The sequence below is a fragment of the Lycorma delicatula genome, chromosome 1 (assembly GCF_047948215.1).
Source record: "Lycorma delicatula isolate Av1 chromosome 1, ASM4794821v1, whole genome shotgun sequence".
NCBI classification, from domain to species: domain Eukaryota; kingdom Metazoa; phylum Arthropoda; class Insecta; order Hemiptera; family Fulgoridae; genus Lycorma; species Lycorma delicatula.
Window position 1 is genome coordinate 252,109,747 of NC_134455.1, and position 27,575 is coordinate 252,137,321.

The window sequence follows — 27,575 nt, forward strand, 5'->3', positions numbered from 1 at the left end:
TACCATAGTCATTTGAAAAACTTATTCTTTACTTTCATCTATTAAAACAATTTCTTTGTAAGTAAGTGTAATTTATTTTATTTATTTACGTACACCAGCCTACAGAGTTACACCACAGTGACATTGTGTCACCATTACTCTGCAGAAATGCCAAGGTATCTGTGTACAGTCTGGTATGTAATTGTATATGTACGGGTAAATTTGTAGTCTTGTACAGACTCAAGTATATTTAAAATTTTAAATTAATAACAGATTTTGATAATAGAATTGTAGTGTCTTACCTTTTTTTATATCCGTATCGTTTTGTTAAAAACAATTTTATTCATATCACAAAAACTTTTGTTTTTTGAGCGGAAGAAATATTATCTGCAAGACTCTTACCGTACTGTTTACAATTTCATTGTACATTTTTTGGATATCTTTTCAGTGTTTAGTAACACAGTATTCATAGTCGTTAATGATCAAAAAATGATTATTTCTTACGCTAAGTTTAGTTACTTTAAACAAAATATTCCTATCTTGGAAACTTATATCAGGCCAGTGTTATATTCTGTGTTAAAAGTTTAAAATTCATATGAATATTGTCATATGAAACATATTAGTTTGTTTCATTGGATATTAGTTAAGCATAGGGTGTTTAAGCTTGGCCGTCTACCCGGAGGTCCTGGGTTTGAATCCCCCGGTCAGGCATGGCATTTTGCACACATGCTACAAAACATTCATCTCATCCTTTTCGGAATGAATTGCTTGATTGCGGACTCGGAGGTAAAACAAACCAAGAAAAAAGGTGTTTAAGCTTGACTTCACCCTGCATGTTGTTGACATCAATATCCATGGAAAAAAGACAATGTGTTTTCTGATATTACTTTTAATATCAGAATGTAAAGTTTTGTGTTTGCAATGTTTACCTCTACCTTCAGGTTCGGCAATGCCATCTTTTAATTTTCGAAATGAATTTCTGATTAATTTATCTCCAATATTACGTCTAGCCAGAACATTCTTTTACATACACGAACATTTTCTCCATCAACATTAAAATAAAATGCATTTTTATATAATATATAATGATGATGGAGCCATTATTTATTATACTGATATTTGGGTTTGATAACGAGAGTATTTTTAACACTTAACGCATTCTGGTTACTTTTAGCTTCTATGGCCCATAATGAGTTATAATAACTTGTTGTTTACTAAGTTTTTCTTAGAAGTGCTTGATTGCAACCGTTTTTCGGAATTATAATTCTTTAATATTTGAAATGTAAGTAAACATTACGCGGAATGTGAATTCGTTTTCTTTTATCTATAATAAATTACAACAAAAACAAGTTAAACGACAGATCCGAATTACGAACAATCAAACACTTTGACTTCACGCTGGTTGTAGGTTATCGCCATGTTGATGCTTTTATATAATATAATCACCAGCGAAAGAAGCGCCACAAAACTACTAGTGGCTGTCTGCAGAAAGCACTAATGGATTATTCATAAAATAAAACTGCCTCATTTCGGTTTGTGTTTGTTTCATTTTTCTTAATTAATAATTAAGAATTATCTTCTTAATATACCGTATATAATTATATCTTCTTATAAATCACAGGGGCGACATATCTTCCATGAGCAGTAGTTTCAGTAAGCAAACTAAAGTAATGAAAACTAAGAAAATAAGTATACATATTAATCATTTGAACTATTTGTTTATCACCTTGTTTTCAAAGGGTCACATCTCTTGTTACGACAGTTTTAACCTTATTTTTTTTATAAACAATTACGAATTGCCTTATCTTTCAAAACCAGCTGCTATATACGAATTACAGTTACGGTTTTCTTGATATCAAAGATGTTTAGTAGATTATTAATAAGACCAAAATTTCAAAAATTTATTTTTTTGAGTTTTGGCAGTCATGAAGCAGAGGTGTGAAATAATAACTGGAACAAGAGTACATTTCAGTTGTCGGATGTGCTTTTGATCATAAAAAGCACATTTTTATGATATACGGATTGTCCGTATATCATAAAAAAAAATACACATTGCTTTTTTTCAAACATAGGTTCAGATATCTAAAACAAAAATGTAAAAAAAATTGTCATCTAGTCATTAAAAAAGTGTATAATCTTGAAATGAAAATCTTAGTAATTATTTTAAATGTAAATGAAAGAATGTACAAATTATCAAACATTAAGTCGAATAAAAACTAGCTTAAGAAGCTATATATGTTTAAAATTTAACCGCAGTTTTCCAGTACCTGTATTTTAGTGCATCATTTATCTAACACCAAATAAAAAGTATTTAAAAAAATAATAAATTAATTAAAATATTTTCTTCTAATTTATAGAAAATGTATCTTATAAATATTACGTAAAATTGCTTTAAAATTTTAATTAATTTGTAATTCAGTCACGTTTGAGTATGAAATTAATGATAGTGCACAAATCGTTCGGCATTGGACAGATATTAGAAGAGATTATATTTAGCCTTCCGGAATATAATTTTTCCAGATCTATATTACGGCCTTCCGACTGGGGCGGCATATTTTCCGTGCGCAGTAGTTTTTTTTACAATAAGTATTTTTATTTATTATCTTACAATTATTCTTTTTTGACTTAGGAGTGATATTGCCCTGAGTTTGAGGACGTAAGAGAAACTAGATACATTATTTTCCCAAAAGGTTGTTCTTTGAGTGGTGTTGAATAAAAACCACCATTTTTCGAATAAATTTATGAAAAACTAAGCTTTTCTATTGACTGTTCTAAAAAGTTAAATAAAAAGTTCAGAAATGCAAAAACAAAATTCAATCGCCAAGAACAATGATATTTCAAAATCACTCTTGGTTATTTTTGTTTTATATAATAATTTGAGCATTATCGATCTTTTTCCCAAATGCATAATTTTTGACAAACTGTCAAATGTCTTAATTTTTCCGTATTTTTTTGGTTCTCTTGTAAAGTAAATAGCATTTTTGTAGTTAAAATGTTTAGTTATAACGGATCCTGATTTACAAATCGTTGATAAAAATTAATTTAAAGCAGAATTTTTTATTTATTTTTTAAGAAAGTAATGATCAAACGCACTGGTACTGTAACAAACTGAGAATAGAATAAGCGATAACAGCTTTTACCGCATATAGAAATGGAATTGGAATTATTATTATTATTGTTGCAACCGATCGTACAACATCTCAGTACGGGTAATATTAGAGAAGCAGAAGTTGTAATAGTAAAAAATCAGTTTAAAAGGAAAGTAGAAAACACCTTGAATCTCCTATGGCAGTAATTTTTCGCACTGAATTACCACAATAGGAAGCAATGTTCCTCATCTTTTGGTACAAAAGAGAAAAATCTGAAATAAATTTTTAAGGATGCAACGTCAACAAGATTTACCACCTAGCCCAAATTGTTTGAATGATTTTGATGTAGGTTACTTATTCAATGGTATGTACTCGGATGAAAGATTTCTCTAGCATGATCGTTGAGGAAGTTGCTTTCGGAAAAATTTGAGCTATTATTTTTTTTTTATATGTAAGGAATCATCGTACTTATAATTTTTTTTTTTTAGGAAACCTAGGGAAGGTTTTTAAAGTTAATTGTGTTATTACAATTATTTTTGCTTATGTTGAATGAGTTAAGTGACAGAATTCGTTTTATTTTGTTACCTACATTCTGTGAATAATGGGTGAAGTTCAAATTATGATTAATATTATCGTAAGTAAAGAATAACAATAATGTAAATTTCTCGTTAAACGTATCATTAGGCTTTGTTTCGATCTGAACATTTAATTTTCTGAGAATTCAGGATACAAGACACATAAAAAAAGATATATATTACTTACTATATGATTTAAAATAGAAAGAAACAAATCAAATATTTGTGTAGATTTTTATATTTTCTTATTCAATTAAGCAGCAAAATATTGTGCATTTAACAAATTTTTATTTATTTACTTAATTTTATAAATACAAGATTAATTTGTATACATTAAATTTTGATTGATAATTGATTTTAATTGATTATATCAAATAAATAAATAAATAGGTTTTAAATATTTTATACAAAAATATGTTCATTGTGCCTAATGTTAAGTATAAGAGGGGGAAATAATCTTCATTTATCATTCTGTAAATATAATAAAATTATTCCTAAGCAATATTGATTCCACCTCTCTTCCATAATCCATTTGCTTCATGCATACTAGCTTAAATTATCTAGTTAAGTTAACTTAAAATAAATAGTTTTTAAATGATATTTTGGTAGAAAACATGTTAATTTTATATCATTTATATTTTCATAGTGATATTAACGTGTGGTGCGTACAAAATCTGATGTTAATTTTAATGAAAATCATTGATCCGAGTTATTATCAAGATGTTATAGACGCAAATTTAGTGCACACGTACACGCATTTGACCTACATTTGTAGATTTCCAAAATTTCATGTCACAAAACCCAGGATAAATCTATTCTAAGTTTTATGTATTCTTAATTTGGATTGGTTATACTTACACCGATGGGTTTCAGTTAATGATATTGAATTTGATATGTACATTATGATAGAAAAATAAAAGAGGAAAGTCTTGTTACAGCAACAGGTCTTGCATTCTGAATGAAACTGTAAACATAAAATCTCAAAATACGAGATTGATAAAGGATATTAAAAACGTATTGAAATCATCAGTATTGATGTTATTTTAACTTCTCTGGTGCCGATAGAAACAAAATATTTAGACTTTCCTAATAAAAGCATAAATAAATGCAGGTAAATAAATATGTATAATAATCGGATTACGTCGGTCAAAAATATGTTTTCAATGAATATTTACAAACAGGAATAACAAAATAATATAAAATTTCCGTCCTATTTTTTATTAATTTATTATATTTTTGTTTGTGTGTGATACTTGGTTTATGTTTTATTTTCAGGAAATTATTGGTGGTTTGATCAATTAATTAAGAACAATTATAATCGGAATTAACAAACTTTATTGAAATCAAATTTGAGAAATTTTTAAACATTTAAAAACTCTTCTTAAAATTTTATTAGTTCAAATTTTAGTAACTTATCATGTTATCGTTACAATGTAAGCATGTGACTATCCAACGATTCAAACACTAGGGGAAAACCGAGATCATATTCTACGCTTATCATCTTCATTATCTTGTGTTTTTCCTGGTTAAGTCCCTTACGCCACCGCTGTTTCCCTTCATTTCTGTCTCAAGCTTTTCGCTTCGTCCCCTTTATCTCATCTATTTCCAATCGTCATCCCATCTATTAACTTTATCTTCTTTTTTCGTCGGTTCCTTTCTCCTTCTACTGATCTTTTCAATGCATTTTGCAAGAATTCACTTCCAGTAATCACACGTCCTAATCAGTTTTTTTCTTTTATGTCTTTCCGGCATTAGGGCTCTTTCTTCTTTAATCCTGTTCATCACTTTCTCATGTCTTACTTTATCCGTCCGAGTAACTTTCTCCATCCTTCTACAGATCCACACCTCAAAATCCTCAATTCAGCCCCTCTTTCTCTTCTTTATCGTTTACGCTTCACTTGTATACGACAAGACAATTCATACATAGCACTTGGTCAATATTTTACGACACAGTAATTTCCTCTTCTTACTGACGGCTTCCTTTGCTATCTCTATCTTTCCTTTAATTTCCGTTGAGCTCTTCTCGTACTCTGTCCTAAATTTTGTGTGTATGAAATAATATGTAAGCCAATTAAAATTATAGTCCTTTTTTGCTTCTCGTGAAAAACGTAAAAGAAGTGCAGTTGTCCCCTTTCTGCGGTTAGGGATTCACATCCGTAATTACTACTTTAGGTATTTCACTACACTTTATTTACATTCATATGTATCATCCTCATTCATCCTCTGAGGCTAAACAGGAAAAAAGAAAAGGCGTTTCATTTGGCGTGTGGAGAGATAGAGTGCGTACAGGTCGGTTGAATAGTTAGTAGACCTTTTCCACCATTGGTGAGGTGATTGTCATGTTAATAATTATAATGTTTTAAACTGAAAAACACAGTTAATATTTTATGTTATTAATAATATTTATCTTATTTTATAACAGACCTATTTATCTTATTTTGTTGAAAAATGTTGTAGGTTTGTGCCTTATACTGTAAGTATTTAGTCCAATGCAATTCTGAAATATTTCTGATTTAACATCTAATAAAAACGTTTAAAAAAATAACTTAATACCAAACAAATATCACAACTCCTCTACTCCACTCACAGCTTCATCACTACTATCCGCATCGCTTTCATAGATACTGCTGTCATCCGCATCACTTTCGTTATTTGGTCTAAACGTATAAAACATTCCACTGCGCTTTCTAAAATACCTAATTTTGGCTTTATATTTATCTTTACATCATAAGTAATTATGAATTTTTAGTTTCCATTGTTCAGGCTCAGTAAAACTAAATTTACCCATGCAAAGATTAACAATGTCTTCATGTATGAAGGTTACGTTGTCCTTTCCAACCCAGTTTTTCACATCTGCCCACATCAGTTCAACGGGATTTAGTTCGGGCTGGTAGGGAGGCAGTCTTAAAACATCGTGATGTTTTTATTTTACATTTTCGTCAATGGCCTATTTCTCGCACCGCTTTTGTTTTCCTTAATAATATTATATAACTCCACTTTCAAGGTATTTTCAAGTATTGGAATGTTATTCAACTGAAAAGCGAGTTTTAGTTTCCGTTATATTTTATTACCTAACTTTAATTTATTTTGGTAACGTAGCGAGTCAAAACAACATGATATAATTAGTCGTTTTACGTGACAGCTGTAGTTATGTGTCATTTTCATACATTCTCTTGTCACAGATAAGTAAAGTAACGACATTTTGTCTGTTGATAAGATAGAAAAAACTAGATATAGAAAAATTATTATAATTATTATGTATAATTTTTATTGTGATACGCGAGTAATTATTATTTTACATACATACACAATTATCTAGAATTTTAATACATATTCTATTTACACAAAAATGTCCAAATGAAAATAATATATATTTATAATAATTTATATTTTAACACAAATTGATTCTTTATTTCATTGTTATGTAAAAAATTTCTCAGTTACCTGTGTCGATAGAATATCCATTCATTGTTGCTTAGTTTCAACTCAATGACTCTTTGTTGGTTAGGATTTTATCTCTATCATTTTTAAATTTTAAATTGAGTTTATAATTAAAATTCGTAAAAATATGTACTGATGAAGTAAAGGTATAACATTTATCAAGAGAAAAAAAACAAAAGTAGTAAGTGTAAATATTTAATTTCATATTGTTTTCTTGTACTCATAATATAATTTCAGTATGATTTTAAACATGGTTTGTACGATTTTTAATAAAAAATAGTTAAATTTGTTTTTTATAATTTACCTTTAAAAATTGCGGATTTAATTTTTCAAAAGCAGGCCGATTATAACTCTTCGTTTAATCAGTGTTTTTAATTCTTTTTAACGACGTTAACTTTAAGATTTTCTTTTTACCTAAGTACTGATCGGTCTGTCAGTCATGGTTTATCAATGCAACACAATACAGTTATTTAGTACTTATTTAATTTAGGACAGAGCACGGGAAGAGCTCAACGGAAGTTAAAGGAAAGATAGAGATGGCAAAGGAAGCTGTCAGTAAGAAGAGGAAATTACTGTGTCGTAAAATATTGGGCAAATGCTATGTATGAATTGTCTTGTCGTATGGAAGTGAAGCATAAGTACTATTAAGTGAAGCATTAGTATTTATTTAGTACTTATTTCGTCTATTAATAAGTACTAAATAAGTAGTTTTTTTTTAAATCATGAGAAAGTAGTGTTTTTATTAGGTGTGTCCCGGACATAGAGGCAAATAATGATGGGTTCATGAGAACTATCTCATATTAACGATTTTTACAGAATGTACTATCAAATATGTCGATGTTTATTACAGCTAGAGACTCACTTTTTAAATTAATCTCAATCGAAATTTCAGAAAGGATGTTTAATCAAAACTGTTCACATACCTTGCGAGTCAGTCGAGTGGAAGCTCGACACATTTACTGCCTGAAATTCTTCTGTGGCCCGATACTCAGCAAAAATATACATATTATAAAATCTCAGTTTTAATTATGTATATTCTTGCTCTTTCAAGATGAAATATGAAATGAAAAACGATTTCTGTATCGTTGTATAATACCCGTTATGGGAATTGGCCTGCGGCTGTAAAATCGTAAATAAAGTCTGGGATAAAAGTATTCAGCCATTCTTGGCAAACATTTTAACTAAATAGTAAATCGTTTTGACGTCCACTTTGTAACGGGTAACATTATCCTAACTATTCATATACTTCAATTTTAGAGTGGATAACGTTTTCATAATTCTCTGCAATAGCTATAAGACAAAAGTAATTAAAAGTTTTCTTAGCGAATTATAAGTAGGTGGATGTAAATACAAAGGCATTTGCATGAGGCAGGAGGCGGAAAGCCAAAGCCTACAATTCATGAGACGGGTATTTATTATAAATTTACGACTCAAAAAATATTAAACTAGGATAAATTTTGCTGGTTCGTATTATTACCTATTTTTTTACGGTCCCAAAACAAACAGGCATACACTTATGAATACTTAAACAAATTTGCAAAATACGTATATAATTACGTAAATAATTATATAATTTTTTTTTACTTATATAAATACGTATAATAATTTACGTAATAATTTCAAATTATGAATACTTAAATACGCAGTAAAATCAAAACAGTTTTAATAATTATTAAAACTTTTTTTCATTTACGGTGAGGTATTAGAGTTACTACTTATTAATAAGAACAACTGGATAAACATAAAATAAAATAACTATTAAAAAATTTAAAAAACTCGACTACTAATAGTCGCGTTGTCTAATTCTAATTAGTCACTAAGATGTGACTAATAGTCACATCTAATTAGAATAATTTTATGTAAAACGAAAATAAAATTCTTTTTTTTCTTACAGGAATTTTTTCAAAATACATTAAGTTAGTCTGTGATGTGAAATTGAATATACTTCTCTATTTTATGTTATATTCGGGTGCCTGTCAGTCTTAAAGAAGAGGCAATTAAAATCACCATTTCATATAGCCTACACACACACCCGACTACAATATAAAATGTAAATGACAAGTAATATTTAATTTCACATCGCAGACTAACTTAATGTATTTTGAAAAAATGTGTGCAATTAGTAGCTGGGTTTTTTTTTTTTTTTTTAATAATTATTTTATTTAGCGCTTTTTTGTTTTTTCATAACTTTACCATTCAATTTAGTAGTCATCTAGATATGACGCTGGTGTATATATGTATATATTTAGAAAAGATTGTGGTACGAATCGCGTAACGTAAGGGCGTTCGTAACGCGTAAGGTTCTGCGCTTAACGTATATATATATTTTTTTTATTTAAAAAAAATATTGTGACAAGACTTTTGAAAATGTTATACCTTTGCTCGAGTATCGAGCAAACAAATTATAAAGTGCCTTTTTTACAGATTTTAATTGATCTAGGTGATTTAGATGTGGGCGCAGATCATTTCCCGTAATTGTCATGTAAATAAAAAAATAAGGTTTCGGAACAAGAAAATTATGACTTATTTTTCAGGTATGGAAAGAAACGAATAGAAAAATTCAAATATTTGAACCAAGCCTTCAAACAGGGTGCAGTCTAAAATAACCTTTTTGGAAATACTGGTATATATGAGTTTTACAGGTAATAAAAAATGAAAGCAAACTGGAAACGTTGAATCTAAAAACCGATAGAGTATTCTTTTTTATACGTTATATGAAACCCACTGCTGTATTTATAAATCGTGATATAGTCACCAGTATACTTAAAAAGCGCAGTCAGCAATCTGAAAGGAAGTGCAACAACAAAAAAAAAGAAGAAAACTCAGCAATCATTCTGGAGGATTCATAAATAGATTTCAATTTTGCAAAATTTATAGCTTATTTATTTGTATATTTATCAATTTTCATTTGCATACTAATTAGAATTATTTTCATGTGGCAATTTAAAAAATAAGCAGTAAATTAAGAAAATATATTGATAAAAAAAAAATTATTATTATTAAATTTTATTATTTAATTAAATTCTTATGTATTTTTAATTAAATTGTTATGTATACTCGTACACATATATAATAAAATAATTTTTGAATTATTTCTTTTTCTGCAGATTTCCTTTGACTTATCAATATGGATATTCAATTAGACGATAGTAATCAGGTAAAACCAAAAAGTAACTTCCATAATCGCATTCTTCTAAATAGCACTAGAAGTAACGATTCGTTGAGATCAACATTAGCACAGGTGAGCGAATGTTTATTATTTATAAAAGTATTATAGTTTAATATTCAGTTTAATATTATAAAAGTATTTAGTTTATTTATATTAAGTATTATAGTAACAAAATTGAAAGGGTATATTTAAATATCCATCATCAATATATATCCATTATCAATTCCTCATAATGTTTTGTTAACATTTTTTGTTGAAATTAATAAAGTGAATACGATTTTATTTCATTTTAGCAATCTATTTAGTGATGACGAAAATTTCCCGGATCGTTTGCAAGACGACAGACGGAAATTAAGTAGTAGGTTCGTGGGGAAGAAAAAAACATCTTGCCTTTACCAAACCAAATTTTATCATTGAATCTTTTATATTTTTCTCCTGAATTAGAAGTGATTGAAAATAAATTAAAAATTATAAAACGATGTGTATTAAAACAGTAATAATAATAATAATTTTTTTTTGCGAGGGAGGTGGAAATGCATTTACGCACGGAGTGTCGGGCTCCCGCTGATGGTATTATCCAATCACTATCAGCAGACTACCGACTAAAACCACCCCCCTTTCTACCAGGACTCGACCGGGAACCGTTTAACACATTACTTCCGGTCGAGTCCTCCTATACTAGCCTGATTAGGTGCTACCTGATTTTCAGGACTCTCCAGGTCAACCTTTTTGACCCTGAGAATGTTCCCGACGAATCGGGCTACACTTTCCCAGCTGCTCAGGTCACGGAGCATCATCGCAACCACGTTGTGGGGACACAGTGCTCCGAGATCCGCCTCTAGTGTCCCTCGATCTGCCGCCCACCGAGCACATTTGAAAATGGTGTGCTCAGCGTCGTCCCGTACACCGGGGCAATACAGGCAGTCGTGGGACGGCGCTTTCCCTGTGACATGGAGGTAAGCGCGGAAGTACCCGTGACCCGTTAAAAATTGGGTCATGTAGTACTCCGCCTCTCCATGCCGTCGCTCCGCCCACGGTCTGACCAGAGGGATAAGCCTTGCGGTCCATCGTCCTCTGGTCTCGTGGTCCCAGGTCTCTTGGCATGCGAAGAACGTGCGGGTGCGTTCCTCGTTGGCAATGATCACCCGGTGTTCGCCTGCCCGTCGTCTCCTGCAGATCACCTGGCGCTCCCTTGCTAAAGTAGCAATGGGTATGACGCCGGCGACCACAAGTACTGCAGGCTCGGAGACCGTCTGATACGCGGAAGCGACTCGAAAGGCTGCGGTGCATTGCACCTGCGCGAGCCGCTTCCAGTTTCTTGTAACTCTTAATGCCTGGGCCCGCACTTCCGACCCGTATAACAGGATGGAATGCACTGTGGACATCAGCAATCGCCGTCTGCTGGCCTTCAACAGAATGTTGGTCCGCCAACATTCGCCATAAGCCTGCTGAGAGTAGTTACCGCTCTCGCAGCTTTGTCGGCGGCTCTACGAAGCTGCTCAGCAAAGCTGAGTTTCCGGTCAATCATCATACCGAGGTACTTTGCGGCCGGCTTGGTCTCGACAACCTCTACCCCGACCCGCAGGGAGAGAAGGGTATCGATACGCTTCTTCGCGAGAACTACAATCTCCGTTTTGCTAAGGCTAGAGACAATCCATGGTCGTCCAGCCAGGCACCGACTCTGTGCATGGCTCGACTGAGCCTCAGTTGGGCATTAACATAATATTTGGTGAATTATGGTGTTTTTTCATAAATACCTGACGGAGGGTAAAATTGACTGGCTGTCTTCATTAACGCCATCAGTCACTGAGTCATTACTAATAAACTTTAATTAAATCACATATTTACCTACATATCTATCAATTAAGATGAGAAAAATCCTTCTTTGTTAGTAATGTTAGAGTCAGTATCTGTTTGCTAATTATGTGAACATGTTTCTGGGTCGGCATAAGCAACAAAGTATTTGCAATTTTTAATTAATATTTATAAGATTTGTTCTCTGCCAGTAAAGTCCTACCTGTTTTATATAGCTTACTAATCTCTTAGCTCACAGCTAATGTCATATAAGGGCAGCTTATGTTACTAACACTAAGCTCAAATGGGTTAAATTTTATCCGCAAGGGAAGATGAAATTCTCATTAATAATGAGTTGGGTAGAGAGTCATGCATTAAGTTACAAAATTTACCGATCAAAGTTAGATTTGAGCCATTAATTCTTAAATTACAAAGCCTTAGCTCAGCTGCTGAGATATCCTGACTTCTCATGCTGACATTTCTAATAAGAAATAAATATGCATTTTAAAAATTGCTCGTTTGATTCTATTAGGCTCTCATTTATTATTAAAACTTTCTTGTGTTTTATTTTTAATTGTCAAAGAACCCTTATTGCAGGTAGCTGCAATGACCGGTTTTGGAGTATTTTTACTTTCAGTTGGACTAGTAATTTCTGCACCTACCATAATTATTGGATCTTTATTGAACAATAATAAAGAAGAACTTTCACTCAATGAACATGATGCTTCTTGGTTTGGTTAGTTCTAATTATTAATATTTATTATATATTCTACTATTATTATACTACTACTTCTATTAATACTTCTGATTCCTTAATTTATTACTCTCCAACAGGATAGTTTTGTGAATCATTAGGCTGTTTTGATTATGTGGAATTCAATGTATCTAGTAACTTTGAAAAAGTATTAATTTCAGTTCATAAAAATTATGTGCCTTATTCTTATTCTAAATAAATAAAAAAAAATATCAGTTGAGTGTAAAAAAAAAAAAATATAAAGAAATATACATTCACATTACAAACACAACTTAAGAATTTTTAAATAAATACGTATAATATATTTAATGTAAAAAACATATAATTACTGATAATCAGTTTTTACAAAGCCATTTATTTTGTAGTCCTATGCGGTAGACTACTACTATGTAGTCCTAGGTCTTTTAGAATTTTTAGAAGGGATTCTGTAGATGCGGTCATAAGCTTTCTTGAAATCTACAATTTTTATCACCATATTGTTGTTGCTTTTCCTGTTGTAATCCATTATTAGCTTGAGACTCATGATCTGGTCTGCACAGCTCCTCCAGGATCTGAAACCTCCCAGATATGTTCATAATTCTTTCTTGAGTTGTGAACCAATTCTGTTGAGGATGATTCTTAAAAGAATTTTGTATGGTGTGTTTTCTAGGAGTGAAATTCCTAGGGTCTGTTTTGTCCCCTTTTTTGTGTAGCGGATGGATGAGGGCTATCAGTCAATATTCTGGTAGTTCTTCTTTAATGCAGATGTTGACAAGCTGTTGATGAAGGACAATTTTTTCTGATCTAGGTGTTTCCAGATCTCTAAAAATGTCTGATCTTCTCCCACCCACTGCTTTGTAATTTTTTATCACATCCAGTGCTTGGTAGACTTTTTTTATTGCAGGAGAGTTGATGTTTTCTGGTGGTGTTGATATTAGAGTGTTGGTTTTGAAGTTTAGGAGTTCCATCAGTTCTTCGCAATTTAGGAGTATGTTGAAATATTTAGCTAGGATTTCTGCATTATCTTTATTGTTATGGGCCAGTATACTGTTTTCATTCTTTATTAGTAGGGTTGGGGGTTCATATTTTTGGAGCTGATTTTTTAAGGTTTTGTAGTAGTTTCTTGACTGTATTTTATTGATTTCTTCTTCTATTGAGTTCAGTGTGTCTTTATGGTGAGGTCTTTTTATTCTCCTTAGGGTTTGGGTACTTTCTTTTCTTTGTTTTACTAGATTTTGGAAGGATGTTTCTGATTTTTGGGAATGGTGAAATAGCCGTACTTGATGTCTTTTGTCCACTGTTTTATCACATTTGCTGTTCCACCATTAATGTTTTTTACAGGATTTTACTGGGGCTAACTCTTCTGCGATTTGTTTAAGGTTGTTTTCTAGATCTTCCAGTTTATCTGTAGTTTTTATTTTTTAGGTAATTTTCATTCTTGGTTAGTTGGGTAGTATTAAAAATAATTATTTTCTTTTACTTTTAGGAGCTTGGTTTTGCTGCTTCCTTTGGGGAGTAAATTTAATTTTAGTTTTTACTATATAGTGATTTGAACCTCTGTGTACTCCTCAGAAGATTTTTACATTGTAGATTTCCTTGTGGTGTTTTTTGTCCATGAAGACATGGTCTAGTTGCCATTCTCCTCTAGTGTAGTTAGGGTGTTTCAAGGTTTTGAGTTTTTAAGGTTTTCTCTTGAAATATATGAATTTCAAGATTAGGGTGTGGTTTTCTGCAGAGATCGACAAGTCTCTGTCCATTTTTGTTTGCTTTTTTTTGGGTGAGCCATTTTCCAGTGATTTTGCAGTATTTTTTCTCTGCTTAGTTGAGCATCACTCTCAATATTGAATTGAGTGCAAATCTTTTAAATGGAGAGTGTTGGTTCATGGAAAAATTGAGTGAATATGGTAATGGACCTTGATAGAACTGAAAATACCAGTAGGTTTACATCATTAAATCTAACTCATGGCAATAGATACATAGCCAGAAGAATAGTCTACAGTCTTCCAAGGTGACAGATAATGCTGCATTCATTACGTGTTATACTGCTGCTGATGGCAGATGCCTGCTATGTTGTAACCAGTGAACCTGTAAAGTTCCACATTATATTTAACAGGGTTTAAAGTTTTTCTGTAGTGGAGTGCCAATTATTTGGCTTGACCTTTGCAAAGTCAAATGTGGATAATCAGATAATTGGAAAATTAAAAAAAAGGCTTACCATAAGTGCTGGGCATATAATTCTAATGTTAATTAGATATCATACTTAATAAAAAGATGAAAATATAAAACAAAAATATATATTTCAGTAAAATTAAAGATAAACAGAACAAACGTGGAATGTAATAAAAAATAAATACAACAATACTTTACAAAGAATCCAGTAACTTGAACTTTGCTAACAAAAGAAACAGAATTTACAAAAATTATCCAAAAGAAATTAAAATTTTCTATCTTACTAGTACTTTATAAAAATCTGATGTGGACACCGCATGACTTCCTTGTACGCCTATTAAATTACATAAACACATTTTTTTAAAATAATAAGTACATAAAATTTTATTTCATTAATAACTTCTGATATTTTTTCTATTTTTTTTTTTTTTGTTGCTATTGAATTATTATTTATTGTATTTTTTTTTACAGTCAGTGGTTAATAATTATTAATAAATCAATATATTTAAATTTAAAAAAAAAGTTAAAAAAAACGAAATGAAGTTGGATTTGAATCGATGTGCCTTTCCCTTGTAAAATCCAAATATTTCATTAATTAAAATTTTATTTGACTACAACTCTGGAACCAATGAAAATAAGTACCACTTATGAATATTGTTGAAAAGCTCTCAATGAGGGCTTATTACTGCAGTTAAGAAAAAATCCAAAATCTAATTTTTTTGATTTTGGACCTTTTTGGACACTTTTGGCCCAGTCAATTGGAATTAAAAGGGGAAATACACAACTGCATGTTACAGCAGTCCTAAATCCAAAATTTCAACATCCTGAGGCTAATCGTTTTTCAGTTATGCGAGATACATATGCACAACATACCTACAGATGTCATGCTGAAACTAGTCAAAATGGATTTAGTGATGGGCAAAATGGATATTTCTGTTGAAATCTGAAAACCGAAATTTTTTGTGATCACAATTCTTCCTTTACTTCATATAAGGAAGTAAAAAATGGCATTTAAAAAACTTTTAAAAACTTACAAAAGAAATACTGAAGAAAAATTGAGTTAAGCTGAAAATTACACAGCCTACCATGCGTAAAGTTATGAAACTTAAGTTAGGAAAGAGTACAGAAATGATGTCACTTATTTTGATTTATTGTATATGCACAGCAGAATAAAAACCAACATCATTACATCATAGTTCGCGCTTGACAAATTAATGTGTTTCCATCAATCTTTTCAGAAGTCAATTTTTATAATTATTTGAACACCGGCCTAAATTTATGTACGTTTTGTGCTGTACAATCTGAAAAAATCAAAAGTCAATTAAAAAACCCAGTAAAAACAAAAATTAATGAATATATGTTTTCTGTTGAAACAAACTTTGGATAGTATTTTAGATTTTTTAAATAGAGTATTAATTTTTATAAGCATAATGCAAATGTAAGCAGTCCAGATTGTTGGATATCCAGAAAATTGGCATCCAACTTGACATTTACAACATTACTTTGGCACTTTTAACAATCTAATCAACTATAAGTATGTAGTTAAATATTTCAATATTTATTTTTTTTTTTTTTTTTAGGAAGTATAATATTTTTTAGCCAGCCTTTTGGAGCTTTCTCATCTGGTTTCTGTCAAGATTTGTTTGGAAGGAAACGAACAATGCTGTTAGTGAACATACCTTTTCTTATAGGGTGGATTCTCTTATACTATTCATCTAGTGTAATGCAACTTAACTGTGCAGCATCTTTATTGGGACTAAGCCTTGGCTTCATAGAAGCACCTGCACTATCATACATAGGTGAAATGTCAGAACCTCGATTACGAGGAATAATGTCTTTATTTGCAACAGCATTTGAAAGTATTGGAACATTAGTTGAATGTTTTATTGGTGCATTAACCAACTGGCGCAGCACTTGTGCTATCAGTGCTGTGTTTCCAGTGATAGCCTTCATTTCTCTCTCATTGGTATGTTATTACAATTTATTGCACTATTAATAATATAAACAGTTCATACACTATAAACTATTATTAATATTATTTTTATTTTTTCATAAAAAGCATTGCCTACTAGGGTCATTAGCCTGTTTTATGATGATTTTTTCATGATTTTCTGGAGTTTTGCAGTTTTCAGTTTGTAAACTAGGCAATTTCTAGAATGATGTGTTAACATGTATAATTTATATACATCAATATAAACTGTGTAATTTTGCACAATTCATATTTATGTTGTTCTTCAGCAGATTTGCATTTTAGCAGTCTGTCGCATCTAGCTGTGGTTGTGACCAGACCATTGATATTTGAAACATCACATTGATTGTGGAATGAAGGCATGTTTATAGGATAGGTGTATAATGGCGTGTATTTTATCAGGCAATGTCTTTTGAAAGTCAGTACATGAGAAGCAAACAAGAGTATTTCACTCACAACAAAGATTATATATATATATATATATAATCAAGTCATCATCACCATTTTAACCATTATTGACCCACTGCAGGATGAAGGCCTCTCTTCAGCATGTTTCCAACTAAAATGGTCTTGTGAGATCTTCTGTCAACTTGGTCCAGTGTATTTGATAATATCATCAACCCAATGAGCATTTGATCTTTTTCGTGGGTGTTTAACATCTAGTGGTATCCATTCAAGAAATTTAGCCCATCTGCCATTAGTTCTTGCTACATGACCTGCCCACTGCCATTCTAATATTTTAAAACTTTCATGATGATATCATGTACTTTCATCTGTTCTCTGATCTATTTACAGGTTTTCTTATCTCATCTGGTAACTCCAAGAATATATCATTCCTTAATTCTTTGTGCTACACACCTGCTTCTGTTATGATTGAACAGTTAAAGTCCAAGTTTTGCTTCTATTAGCAGGATGCATTGATCAACATTTTTTTTAAGGCAAAAAGGGAAGTTTGTTCTTGAAAATGATATTAAGTCTCCCAAATGCCTGTCACCCACCATTGATTGTATCCTGTTCAGTTGACATTCATTGGCCATCTCCATCCAAATGGAGATGCAAGTTCAGGATGTACTTGAAAAGCAAGCCTGCAAAATACTGCCTGAAAGTTATGTGCCTACTGGATTCTTTAACCTATCATCATAATACCTTTGGTTTCATTGGTAAAGATTGTAGTCCTAATCTAAGAAGGATGATTCCGTCTACATTTGTACTTCATTATTTGAATCAATTGTTGATCAATGTGGAATATAACTGATGATATTAGGTTCACATTGTTAGATTTTTCAGATAAAGTACAATAAGAAAGACCTATATTTGAAAGAACCATGTTCAACAACAAAAGATAGTGGGTATATTTTAACAACAGGTATATTTTTTTTCAGAAAATGTAGAAATTGATTGGTTCATGGTCATGCTGAGAATTCCTAAGTTACATAATAATCTTCAACTGCCTTACAGCATGGTTGTCTGCAGTTATGATCAGAACTTTCTTTCTATATTTAGAATGAAAGTTTTATTTTCTAAATATTTCAGTGAGCTTTGTATAACAGAATGCTGGATTGTGTTATTTTTCAGCTGTTAGAAGCAAATAGTAAACAGCGGGTACCCATTTATTTGATCACTATTCCAGTGGTATTTCTCATCTGTCCTTAAAGATCAAATCTTGACTTTCATGAATGAACAACTGATTTTTTTTATTCATTTTAAAAATTTGTGAATGTTATGTGCCTCATTTTGTGATGGTTACTATAAATTGACGTTTATCATCCTTGTACTGCAACTGTTACTAAACCTTGTAAGGAAGAGAGATTGCTCGTCAAACACTAGGTGAATCTTTGGTACCTTCTCTGCATTTTACCTAAAATTCACTCAAAATTTACAGCTTCTTTCTATTTTATTTTACCTATTTAAAAAATATATATCCTAATGACTCATACAAGTTAGCAAATAAAGAATGACAATATTTCAAACTTCAGTGTAAATCTGTTAGCATAAAATGCATTCTTTTATTACTAAAAAATATTATATTAAAGTAATATACCCAGTTAAATCACAACCAAAAGTATTACAACCTGATGTTTAGCTTGTAGCTGAGACTAATTTTGATACAAATTTGTATAAGAGTATTTACAAATACCTATTATTTTTGTTCTTATTAGAGGAACAGATGGAGCATTTACTTCTTAAAAAAAGAATAAATAACTGGTAAATCTATTTCTTTCTACTCGTTGTCATTGAATTGATGGATTATAAGTTATCTGACAGAATTTGTATGTCTTTCATAGATTTCAATTTTAAAACAAAAAATTAATTATTTTTATTTTTAATACATAAAAGATTAATTATTTTCAGATTCCAGAGTCACCAACATGGTTAGTAACAAAAAATCGTACTTCTGAGGCAGAACAAGCTCTCTGCTGGTTACGAGGTTGGGTGCAGCCTATAAAAGTAAGAGAAGAACTTTTAAAGTTACTGGAATATATGAAGTCACCTGATGTGAAAGAAATGGAAAACATTACCAGATCAAATAAGGAAAATGGCACTTCTGATAATGGTTATAGTTATGTTGTTCAGTAATTTGATCCTAGTTATAATGGCAGTAAATTAAAATAATAAAATATAAGCTATGTAAGCAATAAACAGTTGGGTAGCACATAAAAGATGCATTTACAGGATAATCAAAAAAAAAATTTATAACCACACCTCAATAAAAAAATAGTCATAAATGCAGTGAGATTTGAAGTGTCATTAGCATCTCTTAAACCATAAGAGCTGCAGACAATAAAAGGGGAACTTAATTTATTATTATGCTTTAAAAATATGTTTATGGCAATTTATATGTTTAAAATCATTTCAATTTTTCCAATATGGAATTAATTCTATTTTTTAATTAGAAATCCCTAATTTTTTATTAGTTTTTGCAATAAAATCTCATTTTAAGACTTTTTTATTCTTGAGTATTTTTCTCTAAATGAATCCATTCAGAGGGTACATGGTCTCAAATGTGAGTACAAATACAATGGCCAACTTTTCACATAATTATGTCTCTAATGTAATTTTTTATTAAAAAATTACATTAGTAAATATAATTTTAAGTAAATATTTCTTACATTACAAAAAGGTGGCTTTTATTTATTTAAAAATAATTAAACAAATTAAAATGCTAATAACATACAATTTTTGCCATTTCACACCAACCTCTCCTGCCAGTGCTGATGTGAAGATTATTTATCATTATAAAAAAACATTATGATTCAGTATGTTCTAAAAAATTACAATAAACAGCAGATTTATTTAAATTTGAATAAAATTTAAACATCATAAACTCTGAAGAAGATCTTCAACACAAAGCACAATTGTACTGTAAACCATTTTTTTAGGTTCTCCCAAAAAATATCAACATAAATTTTAAAATGTATCTAAACTTTGGGTAAAGAATAAACATTGTAAGTTTATAATAAACACTATAAGTAAAGAATAAACACTATAATTAATTTGAAAACAGTTTTGAAAATGTAAAAAAAATTAATAAATTCAGAAAAAAAAACAATTAAATGTAAATAATAATAAGTAAATTGAAATTTAAGATATATTTTGTATACTAAATTTTAAAAAGAATTTTCATAAATGAAAATTCTTTTTAAATAGGCCAATAGGATTTTGGAAATAAAATGGTTAATTTCAATGAATTGTTACAACTAAATATTATTAAAATTTAAATCTTTCCATTATCTTCTAGGGTGATGATAGAAAATGCAATCTAAAAAGGAAGCATGAGTAAAACAAAGGCATTGGAATGGGATAGAAATGAGGACAGTTTGAAATCACATATTTATATAGAAATTACACAACCTACCCCAAGCTGCAGAATTTTGTTGTTTAGATGGTAAAATTAAGGATGGATCAAGTAAAGAACTTATCTGAAATAGGCTGGCACAACCCAGGAGAAATTTTTTGAAGAAATGAAATCTGTTTAATGAAACATTAGGTTTAGAAACTAGTACAACATACTTTATAATATCAGTATGGAATGTAGTTCAAAGTCAGCAACATGAATGCCAGAAAACAAAGAATTCAGGATTTTGGGATGGGTCATAATAGTTAAAATTAAGAGTTGATATTAAGAAATGAAGTGAAAGTTTAGAATATTTAGAGAGAAATGGAGAAGAGAAAAGTTGATGGCAGCGTCTTGTAAAAAGGACAAGACCAGTGAACAACATTTGAGAGCATCCTGGTGGTTAGTGAATTTAGTTCTAGAAGGAAGTGATGTAAAGGGTAAAAAACTTTTACACTTCCGTTTTAGAGAATATATACATCCATTAGAATATATGAAATTAATAATGCAGAAAATGTGATATACACCTTAGGATGAGACTATTTAACAGAAAACATATAAAACGTATTTTACAGAAAAGAATGGAGAAGTGTATCAAACCATAATAGGTTTGTAGATCATTTTTCTCCAATTTCATATTGAATTATAATTTTTTCCTTTTTTTTTATAAAAATTCATTTAGTATTCTTATATTGTTTGACGGCGATATTATTACCACAAATTACCAATTTATCGTGAATACCCCAGTATCATACCTACAAAAAATATGCATTTATTTATTATTTTTTTTAAATTTTATTATATGATGTGTTAAAATTTTTATCACTCGTGTCTGTTTTTAACCGACTTCACAAAGAGTAGTTTCAGAATTCATTCCAAATTTATTATGTTTTTTAATTTGGTTCAAAATACTTTACTCATCACCAAATGAGCCCATTTTGATGATTGTTTTCAATATATCCTGCAAGTAGTCTCTTTTTTCTGACAGTTTTTATTCAAAAATTCAAGAAAGTCATTTATAAAATAAGGTTAAAAACAAATTATATATTCCCACATTTCCACATAACTAATATTCTGTAACAAACAAAAAAACAATTTTATATTTTAATGCATTCAAAATTTTGGCCATATTACATTATAAATTATTAATTTTTTTTTATTATGTAAAGTTATATGATGTTGCATAAAATTTAAGCATTTTATTGCGAATTAATTGACACCTCATTCAAGCAACTGGTACCAATTGATACCAACTCAAACAATCTTAAATACAAATTCGTAAGAAATATTTGTAAACTAGTTTCTAACCACTCCATTAATAACAAACTATATCGTTAGTATGATTTTTAAACAGTTTTAGAATCGTAAGTCTTTCTAAAAAAAAAAAACACAAAAACCACCTTCTGATGTTAATTAATAAGTAGGCTAACTGTTTTTAGAATTTAAATGTTAGATGTTCTACACCTGTTCATAATTTATTTCATTTCATTATATTTTTAGAAGAAAAAAGAGGTTCTTAGTTTTGTATTTAATTTTTCTAGTCAATCAAAATGGCTGAAATGTTTAACAAAGAAAAGTAAATAGCTACAATATTTGTGACTGATTATTGCAATGAGAATGCAAGTGAAATATCTTAAGTCAGTTATTGTAATTCAAGAATGATGCTAAACAATTTCCTTATATTTTTCAAAGTAATGAACAGAGATCTTTCGTAAAAATCCTACAAAAAGAAAATAAATTCCTAATCGATAACCCAATGTTTTTATTGCAGTTGATATCCCCATGTGCTAGAGTAAGAAGATATCTAAACACAAGAGGTTGTTAAATCCCCAGGTTCAGGGAATATTGCATCTTGATAGTTTGTATCATTAACATTTCCAATAAGAAGAATCTCCTAAACCTGAATCTCTTAAAGTATGAGTCTACGATTTTCCTAATCAATTAGCATTTTTGTTTGGTTGGAAAAAATGTAAATTTGTTGCATAAAACTATTTTTGCTTACCGAACATCACTTACTAGGAATGGGAAAAACAAGATGTGAAATTCTCATTAATAGGTAGATCAATATACTTTTTTTCATGATATATATTTCATGATTGAAAATCACTTTTCAAAATTAATTTTACAATCATCGTACACTTTAATTCACCCACGTTTTCACAATTATTTTGAGAAAATGCTAAAAGTTTCAAGTTATCAGTAGATAGTATTTCACTAGCTTTCTTCTTCTGTTTGGTCTCTGGAACCACCATAAGTTATTATTACTTCAGAGGATGATATGTATGAATGCAAATGAAGGGTAGTCTTGTAGTCTCAGGTTGACCGTTTCTGAAATGTGTGGTTAATTGAAACCCAACAACCAAAGAACACCGGTATCCACAACCTAGTATTCAAATCCTAATAAAAGTAATTGCCTTTATTAGGATTTGAACCTTAGAAATTGCAGCTGAAATTTTTACCTCGTTTTGACACAGTCCACTACAAATCTAAAATTTCATAGTCAGTATTTGTGTTATATGATCACTATTTGAATTTACTGTTCCATCACTGTACAATTTCACTTTATACCGTACAATAGTGTGCTAATACTGTATTATTAATACACCCAACTTTCTGTATACATTTATATTTGTGAGTTTGATTTTGTTAGTAATAGTAAGATGAAGGAAGATAAACAAAAATCTTTACTTGTGAAGAAGTTTTGCTACACTACAATAGTTTTAAACCAGAGCAGAAAAATGTGGTGTCATGATGGAGGACATTGGAAGATCATGGAAGAACACAGTACAATATTTAAGAAATCAGATTCACTTTTAGCAAATTTTTCTTAAATATCATTTTTGTCTTAAAGTTAATTAATTAATTTTTTTCATAAAGTTAAATCAATCACTTTCTATTTTTTCAGAAAGACAAGTGAATAAAAAAGGTGGAATAATAAATAAGTTAAAAATCTTAACACAACCAAACGTATACAGACCACTAAGGATGATAATAATATATTTTTTGATATCTCACAGTGTATCATTGTGGGGAGTTAGACCATTTCTTGTTCATATATTTAAATTAATTGGAATGCCATTGGATCCCTACTGGGTAATGGTATGTATTCATTTACTGTATTATAAATTAAACCTTTTAAATTTTTAATTAATAAAAAATTATTGTAAAATGAATGACTGAATGATAAATAACACAGTGAATTTTATTATTACTTATTGAGTAATATATTAGTATTCCATTGGAACAGTGCAGTATTTTATTACTTGGTTAAGTAAACAATATTTCAATTCATTTTCATGATCATGAACAGCAGGTCCAGGTTCAAGTTATTCTAGTTAAATATCCTGTTGGAACATGTAATCCTATTATTACTGGCGAACCAGTAAGCTAATGATGAAGGTGCTACTGAATTAGCCCTAAAACATTTGAAGAAAGAACAATTTTCATGTATAGTGATTTTTAATAATTTTAATAGGAATTGAAATGTACATACCAGGAAATTATTAAATTATTACAGTTAGTTCATACATAAAATACGTATAATTAAACTTAATTCTGTTTCCAGGTAATATCAGGAGGATTGCAAATAGTAGGTTGTCTTACTGGAATGATCTGTGTAAAATTATTTGGAAAGAGAGTAGTTAATTTTTTATCACTCATCACATGTGTAATATGTTGCTACATGTTAGGAATCAGTTTATTGGTAGGAAATATTACTCCATGGGTATTATTTAGTTTCTTCAGCATTTTATTCTTTGCTGCTGGATTTGGGGTGATACCACTACCATGGACCTTAATTTCTGAATTATTTCCTGTAGAGTAAGTACTTTTTTATAAGATACTTTTGTGTTTTATGTATGAAAATATTTGTCAGAAGAATTTGAATGTAATTAAAATTTTAAAGAAATTTTTTATCTATTTATCAAGAACAAAAATATAATTGTAGTAATTCATGAAACTGCAATGTTATTCCTGTCAGATTGTTTCTACTTTTATTAAGTTATCAAATTTTAAAATGATAAAATATCATTTTATAATTTTTTATTTTAATTTCCAAAAAGGACTAGCTTATCTGGATGTGGTGCATATGTGGCTCTTTCCTCAACAGCAAGATAGACCAGAGAATTTTATTTGGTAACAAAATGGTTATTGGTAACAATATGATGACATAACTCTGCACAGGATCAGTTGAATGATGTTTTCCCCAACCGCTGGATGAGTCTGTATGCACCCAATGACAAAGCTTGTTTTCAGTGGCCTCCAAAGTTACTCGATCTCACCCATTTGACTTGTTCTTTCTAGGTTTTATAAAGGCTTTTGATTGTGTATATCCGCTACCGGTAGATCAGTACATTGATTTTGTCATGTGTATGACACATGATGAAAAATTCTCTCATTGATTACTTGAAAGGAAAATCTGTAAGAGTTACTCACTCTTTCATTTTATTTGTGATAAATTACTGTAAGTCAAGGTTATGTGATATTGAGAGCTTTAAAATCTAGATTTTTTCTAATACTTTGTAAATAAATGTTCAAAAGTTTTAGTCCTAAATATGTTGTTTTAATATACCATGCATACTTTTCATTGTAGAATATATTTATGTTTACAGGGGCCGAGGTGTTGGAAGTGGACTAGCAGGAGCACTAAGCTACGTATTGATTTTTATAGCTACTAAAACGTATATATATCTTTCATCTTGGTTTCATCTACATGGTACTTTATTAATTTATGGAACAATTGGTCTCTTCGGGTTATTATACACATACTTTTATTTTCCAGAAACTGAAGGCAAAACATTACAAGAAATTGAAGAATTTTTTAAAGATAAAAAAAAAAAATCAGAGAAAAAGTAATAATATAGTGTAAAAGGGGATTGTTAAATGTGAAAACATTTTCATTTTTAGTTCTAAATAATTAAGTAATTCTTCTTGCTAAGGCAAAAGGAAATCACAATTGGAAAGGTTTTGGGTTTAGGTTTTGACTACTATTGCTATTAAAAGTTTTTCAAGTAATCAAACTTTTGATTTTTTGCTGCAATATTATGTCTTATAAAATGTTCTCTGAATTGATTTTGAGAGGAGGCAACATATATGACAGAAACTTACATACATTCCTGCAGTTTTTATAGCTCTGCATAGATACATGTGAAATTAGAATTACAGTGTCAGTGAAGAAGTATTAAAATAGTAATTTCTATTGGCCAAAACAGTCATCACTTAGTGAATTAAATATTATAATCAACATTTTTACAGATTTAAGGAATTATGTTTTACACTAGCAAATTTTAACATACTGTTACTAGTACATGAGGAAATATGAAATAAAGTTCATGAAATATGTTTAAAAAAATAAATGGAAATGATTGTTGTTTTTCATCCTTTTTTCATTAATAAAATATATATAGGCTTATTTATAGGCTTTATTTTGATTTAGTGTCCAGGATGGAGATTTGTTTGTTTGTCAGTCATAATTTTACATAATAAATAGGTTGAAATTTATTTACTGAAGGTCCCACAGGTCTTTTAAAGAGTAATTCACACATGATATTTAAATTAGAGTGATTATCAGGTATTATTCAGAAAAACTTCTCTTATATTCGGTCCTTTACATTACAGGACTGTTGATGATTTATATAATTTTTTATCATCATGGCACTTCTGCGGTAGTACGGGTCTGCTCTATGAGGATGAAACCTTTAATTATTCTTTATTCTCTTAAAACAGTGACGATAGCTGATTTGAAAACTCAGAATCTGATGATTTCTACTTCTCCATGCGTCAATGGACAGAAATATACCAATATTCTTTCTTGAGCAGAACTTCCTTAAATGTTAAACTAGCAACTGATGTTTGTGCCTCAATTATGTAATTCCCTGGGACGTTTCGAAGCAAAACTTCCGTTGTTCTTATTTCTAATGAAATCAATTTGATATATTTTAACTTTGAACTCATCAGTTGAATGTACCATGCTTTATCTTTTAAAATATCGTGGAATCAGGGAATCTTACACTGTTAATTTTCCTTCTTCATACATTGATTCCTTCATCTTCTTTTATAGCGTTTTTGATCATATTTTCAACATCAACATCCACATTAAATAAGTTGAAGAGGTCAGCCATCACATTATCCTCTTCCTTGGTCAAACCACACAGTTTGTACATCCTTTATATTCACAGTTATTTTCTCTTTTTTCATGTAGATTGATTTCTTGAATAGAAAAAGTAATAAGTAATCTAGATTTTCACACCAGTGAATGAGACATTTCTTTTTGTGATGTTACTAAAAAAAGCAAGTTATGAAAAGAAACAAAGATGAATTGAATAATTTAAAAACTTAGCAAATCAGAGCTTCATAGAGCAAATAAGAAACCTAAATAACAATGATCAGGATTTGTGTTTTATAATATGAAGAATCAAATTCAAGATTGTGTTTTTGTGATCCACTTTAACAATTTCAGTCGAATCTCAGCTGTTTTTCAGCTGATTTAAAGTTTAATTAGTTAAATAAAATTTTTAATCATCTTATAACATTATGTTTGTTTTTAATGAGAAAGTCTGAAATTATGTTTCATTGCTATTAATGATTAAAAATTTCAATGGCTACCATTTTGGAATTTTCACTATTTGATTTTAGAAGATATTGTTGGAACATTTATGTCAAATTTAATTAAAATTTCTCAATGTATTTTTAATATATAACTTTATTGAAAAACACAAAATGGTGGACAGAAAGAAAATGAAGTGAGGTAGAGTATTTTTCTACATGACTTTTTTGTCTATTATGATATTCTGACAAGTCCTTTAATTTGCCTACATCTCCCAG

At 29.9% G+C, this 27,575-nt stretch overlaps 1 protein-coding gene across 4 annotated transcripts in view; it reads left to right on the forward strand.

Annotated features, from left to right (window-relative positions):
- Positions 1–26,061, forward strand: part of LOC142330396 (facilitated trehalose transporter Tret1-like) — a 64,245-nt gene extending 38,184 nt beyond the window's left edge. For 2 of the 4 annotated variants that reach the window (XM_075375623.1, XM_075375637.1), the window contains exons 2-8: positions 10,192–10,325; positions 12,645–12,783; positions 16,530–16,915; positions 19,271–19,478; positions 23,659–23,852; positions 24,319–24,572; positions 25,364–26,061. In XM_075375623.1, coding sequence (XP_075231738.1) covers positions 10,212–10,325; positions 12,645–12,783; positions 16,530–16,915; positions 19,271–19,478; positions 23,659–23,852; positions 24,319–24,572; positions 25,364–25,607 — 1,539 coding nt within the window. In that variant the 5' untranslated portion in view covers positions 10,192–10,211 and the 3' untranslated portion in view covers positions 25,608–26,061. Of the gene's footprint in view, positions 1–7,136; positions 7,266–10,191; positions 10,326–12,644; positions 12,784–16,529; positions 16,916–19,270; positions 19,479–23,658; positions 23,853–24,318; positions 24,573–25,363 lie in introns of those variants that run through there. The other 2 variants (XM_075375629.1, XM_075375645.1) reach the window with 2 other exon arrangements.
- Positions 26,062–27,575: the final 1,514 nt, after the last annotated feature.